General features: G+C 38.2%; 2 protein-coding genes and 2 long non-coding RNA genes across 4 annotated transcripts; all 4 read left to right on the forward strand.

Moving 5' to 3' along the window:
• Window positions 1-365: 365 nt before the first annotated feature.
• Window positions 366-1,987, forward strand: LOC135084659 (uncharacterized). The gene is made up of 3 exons (XR_010259919.1): window positions 366-470; window positions 1,144-1,383; window positions 1,919-1,987. It is a non-coding gene; the product is annotated as an uncharacterized LOC135084659 (long non-coding RNA).
• Window positions 1,988-6,524: 4,537 nt separating this feature from the next.
• Window positions 6,525-8,179, forward strand: LOC135084435 (nuclear speckle splicing regulatory protein 1-like). The gene is made up of 3 exons (XM_063979217.1): window positions 6,525-6,545; window positions 6,772-6,966; window positions 7,249-8,179. Exons 1-3 carry the CDS (start codon window positions 6,525-6,527, stop codon window positions 8,158-8,160), a joined length of 1,128 nt encoding a protein of 375 aa, XP_063835287.1. The 3' UTR covers window positions 8,161-8,179.
• Window positions 8,180-11,672: 3,493 nt separating this feature from the next.
• On the forward strand, window positions 11,673-15,360 carry LOC135084606 (uncharacterized). The gene is made up of 3 exons (XR_010259902.1): window positions 11,673-11,778; window positions 14,306-14,390; window positions 15,220-15,360. It is a non-coding gene; the product is annotated as an uncharacterized LOC135084606 (long non-coding RNA).
• Window positions 15,361-15,773: 413 nt separating this feature from the next.
• On the forward strand, window positions 15,774-18,671 carry LOC135084436 (proton-coupled amino acid transporter-like protein pathetic). Its single transcript, XM_063979219.1, has 6 exons — window positions 15,774-15,951; window positions 16,420-16,525; window positions 17,443-17,556; window positions 17,814-17,913; window positions 18,217-18,311; window positions 18,581-18,671. Exons 1-6 carry the CDS (start codon window positions 15,774-15,776, stop codon window positions 18,651-18,653), a joined length of 666 nt encoding a protein of 221 aa, XP_063835289.1. The 3' UTR covers window positions 18,654-18,671.
• Window positions 18,672-20,577: the final 1,906 nt, after the last annotated feature.

Below are 20,577 nucleotides of genomic sequence, written 5' to 3' on the forward strand. Positions count from 1 at the left end.
CTCGTATTAGTATAGATTGAAAATTTATAGACAGTTGGTCAATGGGGACGGCCAAGGGAGTATGTGGGACTCTCCCAGACTGCTCACTATTACCGGGGCCTACCCATTACCCAATAAAACCCGACGGTGTCCACCGGAGTCTAAAGAACAGGAGCCGCGAGTTAATGTCCTATAGTTTGAGAACCAGTACTTTAACCCAGTTAGAATAGCGAGACACTTTTTGTGACGCCTGACGCTACTTTAAAATAAACTCACGTAGGTACCTCGCATAAATTAAAAAGAATCCTTTGATGTTGCTACAGAAAATATTGCCAATACCTTCCAGTATTAAAAACGCTTTCTATTAATTTCGAACGCTGATTAAATGCAGTGAAGTGCAGCTTTTGTAAACAACTAGCTGTTCAGCGCACGGCGCGATGCAAGGCAGACCTTTTCGATATGTTGTTTATTTGTGCCTGTTCTTTGGCGCTGTAAGTTATTTTTAACTGCTATTTTCTGAACTGTTTTTTTGATTACTTGTTGATTTTGTTGTTTTATTAATAGTTAGATAGTTGTGTAGGTATTTATCTCTACCAATACGACATTTTTACAATATGATCATAGATTAAAATAGTAAGACACGGGTCTTAACGCGACGTTTATTAATGAGTTACATTATGTACTCACGGCTTGACGTTTCAGCTGCGATGCTGCAGCCGTGGTCACAAGCAGGGTCGCGTTAAGACCCGTATCTTACTATTTTAATTGAAATGGAACGCGAAAGTTTAAAATCTTATATGATCATAGATTCTTTTTATTGCTGAATCACTGCACAACCTAATGTCTGTACATTACAATACAACAGCTCATCATTTTCGTTGCAAAGTAGCTACAATGATCCTACAGTGTCAAGCTTGAAGTGCTATCGTCTCTACTAAAGTCAAATGGATGATTTAATCTGCACCTTAATCTTCTAAGAATATACACCTAACGCTGGCCAAATGGGTTCCGAATCCGATATAGGTCCCATAATAGGCTTTTACAACATCCATGGGAAAAAGTGGTCCTGTTCTGGAACCACAAGGCAACTTTTAACAATGTACTCCTAATAGTTTTTACGTCGTCACACCAACAACCTAATACCTACCATCAAATTATTTTCAGAATGCCCGCACTAACCGAGCATCGAATCTCCTTCAACGTGTAACTGACACTAAATCTTCTAAGCCACTTGTGGTCATCTTAGATCTTGGCAAGAACACCAGGACCTCAGATTTCGATGATCTGTTCAACAATGATGGTGATGACGGACTTTTAGATGATGATGACATCTACAAAGCTAAGGGATACGAAACATCATCGTCTGATGAGAGTGATGCGTACTATTTGTATCATTTGTTACGTGTAAGTTGGTACTAATGTTATTTTTTATGAAAGAGAAAAATAGAGAGAATGACAGAGAAAGATAGAATAAGGTCACATCAACTCTGTGATCTGGTAATTAGGGAGTTGGAATATCTTGATGTGAAAGTTTTGGGTTCAATTCCCAAGCGAGACAAAAGTTGAAAAATCACTTAGGATTTTTTTTCTTGTTTGGATTATTGTTCCTATAAGAAATCGAGTTTCACTGTAGATGATTATGCGGGATCAAACTCCTCAAAATTGCCCTCTTATCTTCCCACTAGTCTTAGCTACCTAATGGTGATCTCAATAAAAAAAAGGTGTGATACTATTGCAGGTATTTGACAGCAATTACACCCGGTGTTAAGTGAGATGCAGTCTAGGATGGTACATATCTGCCCTGTCAGTGTATATTCACTCTCGCCTTGAAAAGGCCCGGATTATAGTGTAGAAAAACAGCAGCAGGCAGCGAATTCCATTATAACATTTAAGACATACGTATCTATACTCGTAAATGCTATCGTATTTCTTTCTCCAGGATCACCAAGACCAAAACAAACGTCACACAGCCAGCAGCAGCAGTTCTGACAGCAGTTCTGACGTAAGTCTGGAGAGAAATGAACCAGTCAAGCAAGTTCTCCGCACAGCACTTCGCGCGCGTTGCCAGAAGGTCGACACTTGCGTGAGGGAGTGTCCTCCGAGGAAGCCCTCATGTCCCATCAACTGCCAGCAGGTGTTTGACAACTTGAACCTCTGTCCGCCTCCTCCACCGCCGGACCCTTGCGCTAAGAAGCCTAAGTGTGGGAGGACCATGCCTCCTAGTTGGAGGTTTTAAATAAACTATGTTGTGAGAGGGTTTTATTTTATTTTGAATCTGAGAGCTTGGTCATAGTCATAATGTTTTATTGCATCATGTTGGTATTGTTGGTACTCGTATATTTAATTAGGTCTTAAATATAATACGGTCGCAAAAACATTGGTCTTCGTTGACCATGACCGGTTTCACCAATCAAACATTTCTGCTACGCCTACTAGTTGACTGAGGGAGAATACCTCCAGATGTTTAGTGCAATAAAATACTTATATGAAATAACTAGGTGTACCATGATCTTTTTTGAGAAGCGCAACCGAGAATATACTTACGTAATCAAAGGAACAAAAGGAGGGTAGACCAATTTTCTTACCAATAAATAATACCTACCCGCATTTACTTCAACTTCTGCGAGATGATGGCACTCTGACCTTTGACGCATGCCAAAAGGTAACACCTAAGCGGACAAAACCGTGGGCTGAAGGAAGTTACAAATAAGGGAGAGTCCGCTAATTTGGACCAGTTTTTTTCAATCCCATTTTACACATAGTTTTCTTTTGTTTTTGCTAATGTCCAATATGTCCATGGTATATAATAAAAGATGCATTATTCAACTTACTATTTCATAAGTATTAATTAACATGATTGTTTTATATTTAGCACAAATCAACAAAGTACGAGTTCAGAGCTTCGGTCCAATTTAGCCAACCGGTTCGATAATTTGTACCACAGGGTTACTAAATTGGATTTCAATAAATTTCAAGCCTATAAAAAAACTAAGGCAAAATATTATGCGATACATTCTTAACAAATTAGGAAACGAAAAGGAACAGTAGTTAATAACATAGACAGACAATCGATATTGTTTTACACGTTATCACGATTTTGAGTACAAGTTTTGTAATTACAATTATCGTAACGCACACTTGTACCTAATCTACTTTGTCAGTCTTTTGCTTTCATTTATTGTTAGTCAAACATAACTACGCTATTATAACTACAAAATATGACTTACTAAAAAAAATTTCAAAATCTTTTGGTAAAGTTCCATACAACTTGATGTGGTACAATTTAGCCGACTAGGTGATAGTGCTTTTTAAAAATCGGTAAGAAATATAGCTTATAAATACCGAAAAATGTTTCAAATAATTGTAATCCACACTAATTTACGCTTCTAAATAATATATTAGAAACACCCTGTGATTAAATTTAACAAAATTACAAACTAAACATGTATTGTCAAAAGTTACTTGAAAACAATGAAAAAATACTTTTCAAAATAAAACACACGTCGTGTTTGTGGTCACGGCAAAAACCACATGGCCGATATTAATTGATTTTAGTTGTGTATCGCTGAGTGTTGCAATTAAAGACATTCGGTAAATACTTTACGAAATATGAGGGTGGTACAATTTACCCGGCGGTACAATATACCGAACTCTCCCCTATAAGTATGAAACAGGAAAGGTAACTTAGCGATGTCACTCATCATAATTTACCTACAACTTTAGCTGACACGTGACACCACTCGACAAAGGTTTTCACTTTATCAATAATATCCAGTTCCTTATTTTCAGTCATGTCTAATCATGTGACACTTTCTTTGATTGCTGGAAAATGTCACACGAAAATAACTTTTATTCTGTTTATTATTTCTTCCGGAAAACGCAGCGTGGGACGTTCACTCACTAGGTGGATCGACGACATCATAAAGGTAGTGGGAAAGTGCTGGATAAAAAAATTGCATTTAAAATCATCCTGTGTCTGAGTAGCTCAGATAGACGAGCAGTCGCTCGACAAGCGAAAGGTCGTGGGTTCGATTCCCGCTTTAGACAGTTCGATTTTTTCAAATTATTTGATGATGAATGTAATCTCTTAAGTTAATAGAAAATTAACATTCGAGAGTTAGCTCAAAAGCGGTTTACAGATTCGCAATTCATCGCATAAGGGATTCCTTACATCTCCCGTGGAATCCCTTTGAATTGCCTTTAAAATGTGCCGTCGATCGCTGAATTCCACTTGGCATTCTACCACAATGTAGAGAATGAGGGAAGGTCTGATTTGAACCTATACCAATCTTAAATCTTTTATCTAAAAATTAAATAAATGACATAATAAATACCTGCATACTTAGTTACACCATTGATGTGATGACTGTCTAGATAGAGTAGGTAGGTACCTATTGATTAGGTTACTTTATAAAAGATTTTAGTTATTGCTTTGCCCTTGGTACAATTTACAGATATGCCATTGTTATGTTGCAATGGCGAAGAGACTATTTAATATGGCGATACTTTCCAAATGTAATGCTAAGCGGCTTCTGTCACGATTGTATGTTTAAAACTATGTCAATTTTACAAATAAATGGGTTCTCAAGTCTAGTCACGTCTAGATTTCGCCGTAGTGCTAGATAGACCACAAGAAGAGAGCTGTCTTGTTCAGTTTCACATTAACATACCTCCAACAGTGAACGTTTATTAAGATGATGACTATGGTGACGTGAATATTATATTCACATATACAAAGAGGCGAGCGGCGCAGGACCGGCCTTTGTGGAAATCCTTGGGGAGGCCTTTGTCCAGCAGTGGACGTCTTTCGGCTGAAACGAACGAACGAACGATACAAAGAGACTGATGATTATGAGACGAGTGAGCCTATTCCACCCTCTTACTTTGTGGTTTCACCGTCTGCGGAAGACACGGTATCAATGTAGATTGTTTTCCTATAATGCTCTGGATCGGATATTTGAATTTTATACCGATTTTACAAGGATAGGTGCAGAACGAGGGATGGTAGTTATTTTTTATTTTATCGGTCACAAAAACAGACTGCGATCGGCCAGCTTAGGCCACGTTTTTTGTGTATTCGTTCGGTTTGAGAGAAACGTTGTTACATCACGCTTTGACGATATAAACATACGTAACTAAGTACAAATTGTCGTCTACTATATTACTTGATGAAAATGCTACTTTATTAGCGTTCAAGTTGTCCATGTTACGTTGCAGTCTAACGAACTCAACTGTCGTACGATTCGGTAGAAAAACGCTATGAAGATGACAATGAAATTTATTTGATGGTCTTAGTAATTCTTCCAAAAAACTAATATCTCATACTTATAGAGCATTTATTTGTAGATAAGTAAGCTATTTTACAGAGAGAATAGAAACGATTAAGCATCGGGGATAGGCTTATGGTGGACATCAGGTTTGGTTTTTATGATACCAGGGTGACGCGGAATGTATGCTAAACTAAATAGATAGAATCGTAACTATTTATCAGTATAAAAGTATTATCACTTTGCTACTTAATAATAACAATAAGAATAATATTTATTCAACAAAAATAGCATTCAAATGTATAGGTTACGCTTACAAGTTAGCATAATTTGTGTTAGGTAGGTACATTGTATTAGTGAAACCTAGAGGAGGAATGTACTTAGAAGGTACTGATAGATGATAGCTAATCAAGGTAAATAATTGTGGAACTTCACGATTGCCCAAGAATTTCTATACTTCGTTTGAGCCAATTGACGTCCACTGCTGGACAAAGGCTCCAAGATTTTCACAACGACCGGTCCAGGCATTTCCCGCGACCTTCACCAGATCGTCGGTCCACCTAGTGGCAAATATCAGATAAAGTCATTGGTTTAACACTACTTACTAATATTATAAATGCGAAAGTTTGGAAGTCTGGATCTTTCACGCAAAAACTAGTGAACGCATTTTGATGAAACCTTACAGTATTATTGTTTATAACCCAGAATAACATATAGGCTATAATTTATAACGATCTGTGACAAAATAAATTTAAAGCTGGTACGTAATATTTAAAATAAAAAAAAACAAAAAAAGCATTCTCGGAATTAGAAAATGAGTTATGTTCGACCTAAAATCCTCAAATCTAGGGTTAATCTCCGCTCTCCGCTCTCCGCTAACCCTACGCCCATACCTAACTAAACCGTTAAATAATTTCCAAGAATTAATTAATAAAACAATAACAGGATACTGAAATATAAACACGCTTGATTAATCCGAGCAAACGTAATCTAAGCGGAAAGTTTACGTTTTAGAAATGAAGATTGTATTTTTTACTTTTTCAGTAGACGCCATTCTGTGTACAACAAGATGGCGGCTTCGAAGCAGGGAAGGATTATACGCTTTCACATTTTGATTTGTATCTTGATAAGTAATGTGAGTACCTAAGTCTTCAGTACCTTCATAATTATTCAATTATTTATTGAAATCTTTGTCGATAGTGTGAGTTTCTTCGGCTATGTAACTTCCCGTTATTTGCTTCCCAAAGTCTGGATAACTTCATTAAAAGTCACATAATTATGGCTCTAATTGCCCTACAGGTTAACATGCCCATTAAAATTACAATGATACTCTCCATTCGATTTTTATTTTACTTGTTACTTATGTTATTTAAAAATTACAAAAGAAAGTTAAAATGTTTTGTTAATTTTGAATATTTTATAATACTTGTTATATCGGAAGTTCCATTTTCTTATTTTAGTGCCAATATCTATTATATCCTACCTAAATTTCTGCAATTGTAATTGCATTGTTTGTTCTTTACAGTTCATCAGTTCAACAAAGGCAGACAACTCTGGAGTCCTCGCCCGACTCCTGAAGAAAACCGATAAAAATCGTCCAGTGGTTTTGGTTTTAGGCAATTCAGGTCGGAATGATAAGGTCCTATCTAGAGAAGATAGGCATGACCATAGCAATCATGGGAAGTCTGTACCATACGAGTATCTGAAGAAATTGTTACAGGTAAGTCATATTATTATGATAGTTTACTATTTAGAATACCCCTTCAACTCAATTAACATTTAATAAAGGATGTGATCATAGAGAAGTAAAGAGAGCTGGTTTTGCAAATATGTGTTCTATGAACCCTTTTTCCTCTCCTCCTCTCTTCAAGTCTCCACTGCAGAAAAAATACACTATCTAATTTACCAAGGACAAAAAATGAGATTTGATTTACACTCCCCACGTTGACGACGACTCAAAGGTCAAAGAAAAAAATATTTTAATGAACCATTTTATTTTCAGGACGATTCACATGAGCTGCATCACTCAAGAGACCATAAGCATCATGATAGAAAAGACAGAGACAACTACTATAGACCCAGATCTTACGATAGAAAATACAGAAACAGGTATAGATACAATGACAAAAGAGACCGAAAAGATAGAAACAGAATCGAAAGGTACAGAGAAAGAAGTGACCGATACCGACAGGATGATAGAAGGGAAAGGTCCAGGGATAGAGAAGATAGATACAGAGAGTCAGATAGGTATACATACTACAGAGAACGCCCACGGCTGAGGACGCAGGATCAAGATCAAGATAAGAGAGTCCAGGATCAAGATAAGAGAGACCAGGATCAGGATAGAAGAGACCAAGATCGGAGAGACCAGGATAGGAGAGACCAAGACCGTAGAGACCAGGATCAGGATAGGAGAGATCAAGATCGCAGAGACCAGGATCAGGATAGGAGAGATCAAGACCGGAGAGACCAGGATCAGGATAGGAGAGATCAAGATAGAAGAGATCAAGACAGGAGAGACCAAGATAGGAGAGACCAGGATAGGAGAGACCAAGATAGGAGAGACCAAGATAGGAAAGATCAAGATAGGAGAGACCGAGTAGGCCAAGACAGAGTTGATCCTCCAAGTGGAGGCAGTGCCAGTGCTCAGATCCCAATCGTCAAAAGTTTGCTAAGATCTCTGAATTGCAATGCTAGAGATGAATGCGAAGAAACCTGCAATAATTATCCTCCAAAGAGAAAGGACGATTGTGAGGACCAGTGCGAGCAAAGGTACGAGTGTGAGGAAGAGGATGATTACGAAGACCCTTGCGATGATTGCAACGAGAACTCTGACTGTGGACGTCCATCATGCACAGGCAGTACCAGAGGTATCACGCTGGTTACTGAAAAACCTGGATGTAGTAGATGTTAAATAAACATTTGCAAATTAACTCATTCTGTAGTAATTTTTACCCGTAGATTCGCTACATAGATATAGGAGGAAATCAGGAATAATGTACTTAGCTTTCTACTGATGAAAGAAGTTTCAAAATCGGTTGAGTAGTTCTACATCCTTCATCAAACTCACAAACGTTACAATACCTCTACAAATTAATAGAGTGAAGGATGAGGAGGTAAATCTGAATCGTTTAAAATTACAAAAAGTTGAAAGGAAGGTTTTTTAAAACACCAAGTTTACGAAAAAAAAAGGTTTTGTTACTTTCTTTTAAAACTTTTTACACAAACTTTTGTCATAAAAAATTGACACACTTCACTATGTGACATTTTGTTATCAAATTGATAAAGCCTAGAAATCAACAATGAGACTGCTGAGCTAGGTATTTGAATAGAAAAATAATAGTAGATAGTAAATCTTCGTAAAGTTGAGGATAATAATGTCTGCCCCTGTGGAAGACGTAAGTGTTAAAAGTTTTTGAGAAAAACTTGTTTTTAGTTTAAAGACCTTATAGTCTCGAGCACATGACCAGGGCGGGTCCATACTCTCCATACTTCTGCTCTCTCCATAATAAAAGATCGCCAAAAATTCGCTAACTCAAAAAACCTGTGGTAACAAGGTTAAAAAGAAAAGTGAGTCCCACATCCTGAAGGGTAAAACCTCAGCTCAAACTACATTAAAAATAGTTTCCAAAAATTATCAGTCATCTACTAGTACCTTTATTGTGCCAGCTACAGCATTATACTCAAACAAAGGAAATATTATTCATCCACCATTTAATATACCTAAGTCATATCGTCACAAAAAGCTTCTGTATTCAGCGCTTAAATTAATATTCTCCTGAGCAGCTTGCTACATTCCATGTTAATATCGGAGTTCCAGAGTCGCTCACATACTTTTTACAATAAATTTATAAAATTGCTTTAACAATAAAATTTAAATCAGTAAAGGAATTGCGATTCAAATCTTTCAGAAACGTTCCGAAAGGAGCACACCTCCAAGAGAGGGATCGGTATGTGATTCTGAAAAACTATACCATATTATTAATTTAAGTTTGTATTTACTTTTTATAGTTTTCTACGTATTCTGTTTTCAGCAAAGTCAAAGAAGGAATGATACTAATGAGGTAAGCTAAGAACAAACAAAGGTGAACTTGAAAAAAGTAGATGAAATATAGACTGAATAATGTAAAAAAATCTACATTTATGTACTAAATTAACTATTAAATTTCTTTTTTCAGCCAAACCAGCAAAAAAATGATTCTAATGAGGTAAAAACAAGACAGTACTTTTTATTACGAAACAAAACGTATTACATATTATTAATTTAACGTATTCGTGTTATGACTTTCTGAGACAGTTGAATAAAATAACATCTCTAGAAGAAAAATTGGTATGTATCATCGGTTAGAGAATAGTTTCTGAGACAAAAAGTATGGATTTATGTTAAATAACTTCGAGTCCATAGTTTTCCTGGTTGTGGTATCGAAGAAAAATTAAAAGTTCCTTACAAATCTTAGCCTACTTTGTTTGTTTTTATTTTTTTCAGAAACCTGAACAAAAAAACGAGGATGAAGAGGTGAGCAAAATTTATTATTATTCTATTACTCTAACCTTTTATACAGGTTGTATAAGTCTCCTGCAGTGGAGACTAAATGATCTGATGGTGATGATGATCAAACAACACGAAAGCGTTCACATACATCCCTCTCATGATATTGAAAATAGTGCCTCATCATCGTCATCGTCATCATAAATCCACAGGACGTCCACTGCTGAGCATAGGCCTCCCCCAATGATTTCCATAATTATCGGTTGGTAGCGGCCTGCATCCAGCGCAGCGCCTTCCTGCTACCTTTATGAGTTCCTAGTGGGTGGACGTCCACGCCTCCACTCCAGAACCGTGCTGCCCCATCGACAGTCAGTTCTGCGTACTATGCGCTCTTCCACTTCAGCTTGCTAATCCTAATTGTGATAAATGTTTTTTCTAGAATGAAGATATAACCTCCCTCTACACGTTGAAGGCAGAACTGTCAGACTACATGGTGCGGAGAGAGAGCGTAGAGTATCATGAAGTTTATCCGGGCGCTGAGAGGGTCGAATACGACTTCACTGTGGAACGGCAGAATATTTACGCTACCAAGTATGTTTTATTTATGATCAGTTTCCCATCTTCTAAGAGCTCTCTCAAATTAGACGTTTTAAGCAGGACGACAGTCGTGCAGACGGTATATTGACTGTTGGTAATTGTAATGTTTATTTCAACGCACTGCTGAAAACTTTTAGTTCGATAGTACCCTTATAAAAACTTTATTATTATCTTGGGGTGACTTCAAGTGGCTATGGGCCTGACATTATTGTAGAATAGACGAAAAATGGCATAAAAGGGTTCTCGGATGCAGACCACGTCTCAAACGTATCGTAGAACAACCACTTGCTCGATGGACCAACGACAAGAATATGACTGGTAGCGACTTGATGGAAAAAGCGAGAGATCGTGTCATATACCATCCAGCTGTGGACTACCCTTAGACTCTTTTTTTAATATTATTAGTAATTTGTTATTACCATCCAGCTGTGGACAATCCTTAGACTTTTTTTTAAAGATTATTAGTAATTTGTTATTGCACAAATTACTAATACTCCCGTTAGCCCCTCGTACTAAGCTAAATATGCTTGTGTCACGAGTGGGCTCAGCACAAATTGTCGAGCGGCGGCGGGGACCAAACCCTCGTTCTCAGGATCACGAGTCGGCCAGTCCGACCCCTTCACCGTTCCGCTATCGTGGCTTGATTAATGATGATGACGAATTTAAAAGAGCAGTTCTTTTTCATTTCCAGCTTCCTAGAATCCACGTCCCATCTCGTGAAGGGCTGCCTAGGAGCTGGCATCATGAGCATCCATGAAGGCTACATGCACGGAGGGCTCTGGGCTTCTCTGGGGGCCACTGCTTTCATAGGGTTCCTTGTACCCTACACTATGTATGTAAGTACGTAGGCGTATTCATAGAAAGGCAGGCAGTCAGAGATAATGTTTTTTACTACCTACTTCGACATAAAACTGATAAAATACATACACACATCTAATGTCATGGATGTTCATGGAAATTGTACACTTCGTCATCTAAGAGATCTTAAACTAAGCAAAGAATGATAAGCGACAACTCAAAATGACTTAGCAACTGTAAAACAAGGTAATTTATACATCGAATATTGAGATTTGGCGTAATTTAGGCAGCAGATAGACCGATGACTTTGAACTTCGCGGGAATCCGGGAATCACCTGGATGCAGGCAGCGCAGGACCGGTCGATGTCAAAATCCTTGGGTTTCCCCCAAAAAGGATGGCATTTTGGTTGAAAAACAGCATCTCAAAAAGTTTGTCCAGTCCAGAAATCAGCGTCTTCCAGTTGTAATTGTTAGGATCTATCATCACAGAAATAAACTACTACGTCACACCTTTCAGATGCTTGTCGGTTCAGCTCAGAAGTTGTACGTCAGACTGCGGATACCAAGGCTGTCGTACCCTGACCTGGTGGAAGCAGCGGTAGCAACTGGACCCTTGAAGTTTTGCAGAAGATTCAGCAAAGCTTTCAGGTATCTTTCCTTCTCTTTTAAATCTAATTCTGATCTTGAATTATGAAAAAATATATTCTGAGCACGCCAGTATGATGAAGCTCCTCCTAGTGTATGATTTTTGATTTGATTTGGTTTGATTTATGTCAACACGGTCCATGTTAAATGAAGGTGATGTAAATGAAGGTGTGCGTACTCCATGCATGCTTTCCAAAAAAAATCAAATATCTAAGGATACAACATCTGTATTTTATAAAAAAAAAGAAAGGTCACTGATTGACTGACTAGTGACTCACTCACTCATCATGAAATCTCAGAAACCACAAGTTCTAGGAGTCTCAAATTTTGCATGGGGGTTCCTTTTAAAACGTAGGTGTTCACTAAGAACGGATTTTACGAAACTCCATCCCTAAAAGGGTAAAACGGTATCCACGCGTACGAAGTCGCGGACGGCCGCTAGTAAATAATAAATTCATAATCACAACAACAAGCATCGCGAAAAGTCTTCTATTAAAATTCTCATTAAAACTTAATTTAAATTGCTACATTTAAAATCCTTTGGCTTTAAAACTCATTATCTCGTTTTACCTCTTTATAGTGGTTCAACGAGATAAATAATCACCTCAAAGAAATGTCCAACGAAAAGCTTCGCCTGAAAGCTTTCAGGTTAGTCTAATTAGGAATAAAGCACTAACAACACTAACAACATTGTTTTGCTACAAGTAGCTCACCCACTAGAACTAACTTCGCGCCGTAAGCTCTCTCGAAGTGCTTGTAAAAGGGCGCACGGTAAATGGTTGCGCCAAGATGTTTTTGGTTAGCTAAATTATTTTCGACATGAATGATTTTATTCCTGCAATTCTGTATTTCGAAGGTTGATACTAACATTATAAAAAGATGTAACCTCAATTAAATCGCCCACGTATTTGTTTTTGTAACGTCACTTTAAGTTCAAACCGCAATTTAAAACATTTATTTTATTTTGTTTTATTTGTCATGTAGAGAATCAAAATAAAGGGTCAAAGTATTTTAGAAATTGATTTGGAAATTCACAACAAGTGAACATTTATACATTCTTTAGTTAGTCAGTCTATATTTTTTGCTATTGTTATTTAATTTTTTTGTTATTTTTCCCAAATGTGTTACATTAAAAAGCAACTCTGAAATGTCCTAAACAAATTATGTATTTTTCAATATGCTTTCACCACCACCTGCACCCAATGTTATCGAACCCAATTCTTTAGAGGCGATCAGACATGTAAATTGCCGTACGTCTGAAACTAATAACCAATAATTTATTAGCTCTATTGTCTAGCAAGAGCCCAACTTGGCTCTCTCCACAGTTTGCTAGCTAAATTTAAGGGAAACATTGTATACTAGAGTCATGTATTGTTGACTGTTAACTAACAAGTTTATGGTTCATCCTATATGAACTCGCTTTTCCCAGTTTGGATGAGTAGATTTACGCTAAGACCGGCTAGAAGTCAGGCTTAACTTCTAACAGTGGCGACAAATTTTAATCCCTCTCTATAGTATGAGATGACAGATTAATGTTCATATCAGACTTATCAACTCGGAAAGGGATCAACACCGTATCGCTTTTCGCGAGCTGTCATCGCCTTTTGCGCGCTGTCAACCGCGAGGCGTTTACGGAGCGATAAGTGTGCGTTGCAGTATGGAGTTTCATACAAAGAATACCGACCGCCTCGAGTTGATACGGTTACGATCCCTTTCCGGGTTGATAAAAAATGTGCGACGTCCTTTGGTTAACAGAAAAGGCCTTTTAAGGCTACTATCTTACAGAATTTGAGAAAAGTTATTTGCTTCCCAGGGACCCAGTTGACACACTATAATAGCGCGTAACTCAGTCAAGGCCTGAGGTATGGGAGGGGCACGGGACGGGAATATTCCCACCTCTCGTTCCCACCGCTGCAACTCCTGTGTAGCCAGGATCTACAGCTTGACCGCCACAAAAACCCAACCAATGAAGGTCAAGTTTGTCCTGGGGGAAAGTTAAACTGTCATTGGACCCGCAACGAAATTAATCAGAAGAACATAGGAGGAGTTCGAAATTAAGGTTCGAATTCGACTCGAAACGGGAGGGGACATTGACAAACAAAACTGAAGCATATTTGACGGTTGACGTTGACGTATGACGGCTCAAAAAACAATCCCGTGCCGCTCCCATACCTCAGGCACTAACTGAGTAAGCGCTAAACCTATAGTCTATTGACATACTTTATGAGCCGTCATAATAGATCTTCTAAGGAAAGATACTTATTTATGACGTCACCAGTGTGTGAACTCAATTAACTAATTATTGATCAAAGCTACTAAAAATCGAAACGAACAGCAAAAATATTGGTTATGGTGTTTTAAACTACCTTATTTAAGTATGAATATTTCTTTCCGACAACCTCATAAAGATAGCAGGAAGGAGCTGGATGCAGGCCGCTACCAACCGGGCGATGTGGAAATCATTGGGGGAGGCCTATGTTCAGCAGTGGACGTCCTGAAATGATGACGATGATTTCCTTTGCTTTTCCAGATATTCAATAGATGTATGTCTATTCATAGAACTTTGCGGGACATGTTGTATCTACCATATTGTGATTGCCCAGACACTAAAACAGGTATGTCAATTTATATTTTATACTGCTTAATCAGATTCTATCGTCATTTTTATCCCTTTCAAGCTGTACGACCGATAAATCCGAAGATTCGTAAGTTCTACCACAGATAATAATAATACGTTCTACCAGGCCTGTTCATCTCCGCGAGTTTGCATCGAAAACAAAACACGCGCGACTACCCCTCCTGAGATACCAAATCGACAGGACAATCACGAGCGAGTATTGACGCACGCACGTATTCTTCACCCATTTGCATTGTAAAGACATTAAACCATAATTATTATTATGTAAAAACGGTGGTGCAATTAATACTGTGCAGTATTTTTTAACTGCCTGAATAATATTAGATCAATAAAATATAATTCATGCTTATTCATGTATTTCCTCCGCCATTTTTTGCAGTTTGGCACCTCACGTCACACATCATTTTACCGAAGTCAGCCCTATGTCTTCGGCGCAGTACCGATCACTGACGTTTGTCAACAAAATGGTGCTCGACTCTTGAGACAAGCTAAATTACACCATATTGTTAACGACATTGAGCATAATTTTTTTTTAATACCTTCGCGAAGAAAATCTTCTGTACGAAGTACTTATTATTATTCTGTGGTTCTACTAACACACGCGACTATACCCCCCTCTCGTTCCCACCGCTGCAACTCCTGTGTAGCCAGGATCTACAGCTTGATGGCCAATAAAAACCCAACCTTGTCTCGAAGTGGTGGTAGGGCAAGCTATATTTGGGACATGTATAAATGCCCTGAAAAGGATCTATGTGCTGAATAAACTATTTAATTTGATTTGATTTGATGTTGAAATATTTTTTCAGATTATGGAAGCGGTATCCCCAACAATGAAGAATATGAACTTGACCATAAGGATCTATATCCTGATAGTCTTAGTTCCTCTATTTTTTCTCTGCATGATACGGAACCTGAAGTATTTGGCTCCATTCTCATTATTGGCAGATTTATTTGTAGGTAAATAATAACGATAATAGACTTTTATTAAGAGAAATAATCGAAGTTAACTGGCAGAAAACCAATGAAATTGATAGTCCGAAAGTGAAGCAAATTAAATCAGTTGGAAAATCTTTACTTATTTCATAGCATAGCAATGATTTTATAACGTGCATTGCCTTTAAAATATCCATTTTCATTCAGGCACTTTCGCCTTTATACCACTTGATTTATTTAGAAAACTTATTAAACGAAATTATAACCTTACCAAGACTGCAGGAATGCGCTGGATGCAGGCCGCTACCAATCGGCCAATCTATAAATCATTGGGGGAGGCCTATGTTCAGCAGTGGACGTCCTGTGGCTGAAATGATGATGATGGTGACTAACCTAAATACTTTCAGCCATCTGCGTATTAACAACGATGTACTACAGCATATCGCAAGCTGGCGACATCGCCGACCGACCGGCATTCAAGAGTCTACACGGTCTGATACAGTTCGTTGGCGTTCTTCTGTACAGCATAGATGGAGTGGGTATCACTCTACCAGTGGAGAACAATATGAAGAAGCCGCTTCAATTCCCTATTGTGCTGCAGATTGGTAAGGAAGAAGTTTGTTTCAAAACTGAGAGCATCGGGACTTCTTCTTCTTGTCGTGTCGACAACAAACCTACATAGCGTCAGCCCAAAACTTTGCCACAGGAGTGGCGTTGTCAGTAGCCTTCGTTAAATCTTCTTGCGTGCAGTTGTTTGGGCACGCAGGACCCGACATCATGTTTTTCGTCGACTGGGGAACAAAACCACACTTGCACTATAAGTTTGAGCCATCCAAGAATCCCCACCTGAACAGATTGTCCTTACTACGGCCGACCTGCGTCCGAAGTCTATTTAAAGATTTCCATGTAGGCCATAGAATCGGAACTAAAATACGACATTTAATTTTATTATGTAGTATCTACAGAGTACTTATAGCTCACATTTTGGCTGTTGCTATAGCCGTGGTCACAGCAAACTGGTGGCTCTCTTATTTTAAACTATTGACGTTTGGAGTATGAAATCTTTGTTCCAGGGTGGTCGATTGTGATTCTGTCTGTCACTTTGACAGGATTCTTTGGGTACTTGGGATGGGGCGAGACCTGTAAAAGCCCTATCACGATTCACATGCCTCTTGGAACGTACGTTGCTTTAATTCTAATAAATTCTTAGCAAGAGACTGCAGACGACATTTATTTAACCCAATTAACTTTTTCTTTTTTATCGAATACAAAGGATAGTGCCAGGGTCTGGACCAAGTGCTGCCCAGAATCAACCCATTGTGCATTTTGTTCCTCAGACCAACACTAATGTGTGAACCGAAGCGCACTGCAATCTATCCCTGGAGTTAAGAGAAAAAAAGAGTTTTGTTTTGAAATATTTTCATACAAAATATCATCGATGTATACGTACTACGCATAAGATTTCGTGATTTAGGCATTAAATAACACTCGCTATGTTGAACTTAACCATACTGCATCCGTACACCTTACTTTAGTGCGACTTAGACATTCTTTATAAGCGATCTAGCGCTGTTGCAATAGTTTGGTTACTTGACAGAAATCATTATTCCAAAATGAATCAAGAAGTTTTAGTTCTCTATCCTTGCGAAAAATCAATTTATTGGTGTATTACAATCGATTATTGAAGTTATTGTAAGCTAAAACTTCTTGCTCTATTTTGGAAATAATTAATTTCGGTCAACTAACCAAACTACTGCAACAGCCCTTGATCACTTATAAATAATGTAGAAGTCGTACTTAAGTAAGGTGTACGGATGTAGTATGGTTAAGTTCAACATAACGAGTGTTATTTAATGCCAAAATCGCGAAATCTTATGCGTAGTAGGTATACATCGATGATATTTTGTATGTAAATAATTCCAAACAAAACTCTTTTTTTCTCTTAACTCCAGGGATAGATTTCAGTGCGCTCCGGTTTACAAATTAGTATTAGCCTGAGGAACAAAATGCACTATAGTTTCATTCTGGGCAGCACTTGGTCCAACTTCCATACATGGATTGGCACTGTCCTTTTAATATTTTTTCGTCGTTTACAGAGTCACCATCACGCTACAGTTTTTGATGTGTGCTGTTTTGACTGTCACATTTGCTGTCAATTTTTGGGTGCCTTTCCGGATAGTCTGGCATTACATTGGTAGAAAACATAAGAGGTAATATTTTTCTTGTATAATGTATGAGTTATGATTATTCTGATTACATTTTTGATCAAGTTAATTACTTATATCCGACAGTAGACTGCCTCAAACTACTGAGGCATCTCTGTAACATACAGTTTTAGTGTGGCGTAGGTACTATCTGTATTATTCATCATCTTCATCGTTATTTCAGGACGTCCACTACTGAACATAGGCCTCTCTCAATGATTTCTATATTGACCATACCATATTCTGCTCATGTTTCTTTTCAGAAAACGAGATATATGGGAAAGATTCTATAGAGGTGTCCATGTCATCCTTGTGACTGGTCTTGCCGTTGCCTACCCTAATTTGATCCGAATCATGGTTTTTGTAAGTATTTCTTCTTCTTGTTTTAACTCTGAAGCAGACAATTTTGTACCTTATTTTATAACCTTTGTCCAGTCCAATGAAAGTCCTTTGGTTGAAACAAACGAATAGAATGAGTATGATAAGTAATCTTCATCATTTCAGCCACAGTCTGGGATATCCACTGCTGAACATAGGCCAATGATTTCCACATCGCCCGGTTGGTAGCGGCCTGCATCCAGCTCTTTCCTTGTACATTTATGAGGTCGTCAGTACACCTTGTGGGTGTCTAATGTCAACTAAATATATAAATATTTATTGTTTCAGCTCGGGAACTTCTTCCTGGCCTTCATAGCTTTCATTTTCCCAGCGTTTGTTGAAAGTCTTGTCTTTTGGAGTGAGCCAAGAAAAAGGAGGTTTAGGTGATTATTCCTCTATTATTTCTACAAACTACCTTTTGAATGTCCCACAAGGTGGACCGATGACCTCATAAAGGTAGCAGGAAGGCGCTGGACGCAGGCCGCTACCAACCGGGCAACATGGAAAAAATTGGGGGAGGCCTATGTTCAGCAGTGGACGTCCTATGGCTGAGATGATGATGATGGTGACCTTTTAAATCGGTTAATCTATTTTGTTAGGATTATTATGATTACATTACAAAATATCTGTATTATTTATTTTTCTTTTTCAGATGGCGATTTTTGAAAAACATACTTATTATAATCATAGGAATCATACTTGCCGCTAGTATATTTTACTCGTAAAATATTGTAAGAATAAATTATTTACTACAATCCCTTCTTTCTCAATTTATTCTGATCTTATTCACGTAATTGATCGATGTAATGTAGGTATGTAAACTATTCTAAAAACTCAAGTAGTTACTCGTTTGGATAAAACATTGGTGCATTGAGCAATGCACAAGGAAAAATTTCATTTAAATTAAGTAATGCAAAACGGAAACCCCAAGTATCGTGTCCTAAAACAGTTAGGGTGAGTTGCTCCATCTAACTTTAACAGTAACTATAACGATAACCGGTGTGTTTTGTATGGAGTTTGACAGATTTCTGACTTTTGTTAAAGTCAAAGTAAGATGGTGCAACCCAGCCTTAGAACATAGGTATCAAGACGTCATCTACATCAACTGTACATTTTCCTGTTCGTTTATCAAAAAGTGTTTTTCGCAAAAGGATGTAAATGAGGACCTTACTTTTAGACATTACATTCATCATCATCGTCATTTCCACCTTGTGGGACCTTAATATATTGTTTGTCAATTTTTTTAAATCTTTATATTCTTACTAGCTTTTGCCCGCGGTTTCACCCGCGTGAAATTTAGTATGTCACAGATCGTCATAAATTATAGCCTATATGTTAATCTGGGTTATAAACAGTAATACTGTAAAGTTTCAACAAAATCCGTTCAGTAGTTTTTGCGTGAAAGAGTAACAAACATCCAGACATCCAGACATCCAAACATCCAGACATCATGACATCCAAACTTTCGCATTTATAATATTAGTAGGATAGTAGGACTAGTAGGATAGTAGGACTATAAAAATCTTTCTAAACCACGTTAGTATAATCTTCACATAACTCGTAGGTACTTAGTCCAAAATTTAGAGCTTCCTAAGCACTAGCTCCCAATCAAAAGTTTGTCTGCAACTAACTTGAGCATCTTGAGACGGAGGCCTCCGGAGGGTAGTGGAATCATCAATTTTGCGCCGCGTCGCACCGCAACGTCCAATTTGACTAGTCACCCTTACAATGTTCGTGTGGATTCCCCGGTTTGCGGGATCAACACTTCTTGGTGCGCCACAGAGTTGCAGGCTGCGTATTTTCTTCTGTTTGGATATTTGGTCACACGGGATTGAGTAGTTGGAACAGAGTCGGTTTTTGAAGTCGATTTTACCTTCTTTCTTCTTCTTGTCATGTTGACAACAAACCTATAAAGTGTCAGCCAAAAACTGCCAAACACTCCTTTTATTTTCCCTTAGTAATCTACATAATTTCAGTTCACTATTGGACGCAGGCCTCTACTAAAGAGCATTATATAATAAAGCACTAGTTCTCTTCGTTTTTTTCGCCCAGTGTCTGTCAGCTATCTTATCGTCAGTTCCACGTTCTTCTCTACGCAATCTTACACAGGTAAGTAATAACTCACTTCGTCGCTTACGTCAGAAGTCACGACTACTGCTTTGGAGGGAGCCGTTGTGGGTCCAATGACAGTTTAACTTTCCCCAGGGACAAACTTGACCTTCACTGGTTGGGTTTTTATTGGCGGCCAAGCTTTAGATCCTGGCTACACAGAAGTTGCAGCGGTGGGTATGAGAGGTGGGAATAGTCCCGTACCCCCACATTACTAGGCGGACGAATTCGCATCTTTATGGCATCTACACCCCTCGGCCGGCTGTAACGATATGAAAACGCCATAAACCGCTCAGAATGGGCACTTCCATTCTACGATACTGGCAACACCGCTAATGGGTGCCTTTGTAATTAATTCGTGAGGTTTTATATGGGCAAGCCGGTGTTAACGGGTAACGGGAGGTTAAGCCGTCGAAGTATTGAGTTATTAAACAACCTTAAGGCACAAAGGGGCATGAGGGGTTTTGTTTTACGAAGATTCCTGAATTTTCCGAATGGACAGTCAGCGTCAAGTAATTCGTGACACCAAAAGTAGCCAAA

The sequence above is a fragment of the Ostrinia nubilalis genome, chromosome 26, assembly GCF_963855985.1.
Source record: "Ostrinia nubilalis chromosome 26, ilOstNubi1.1, whole genome shotgun sequence".
Classification (NCBI taxonomy): Eukaryota; Metazoa; Arthropoda; class Insecta; order Lepidoptera; family Crambidae; genus Ostrinia; species Ostrinia nubilalis.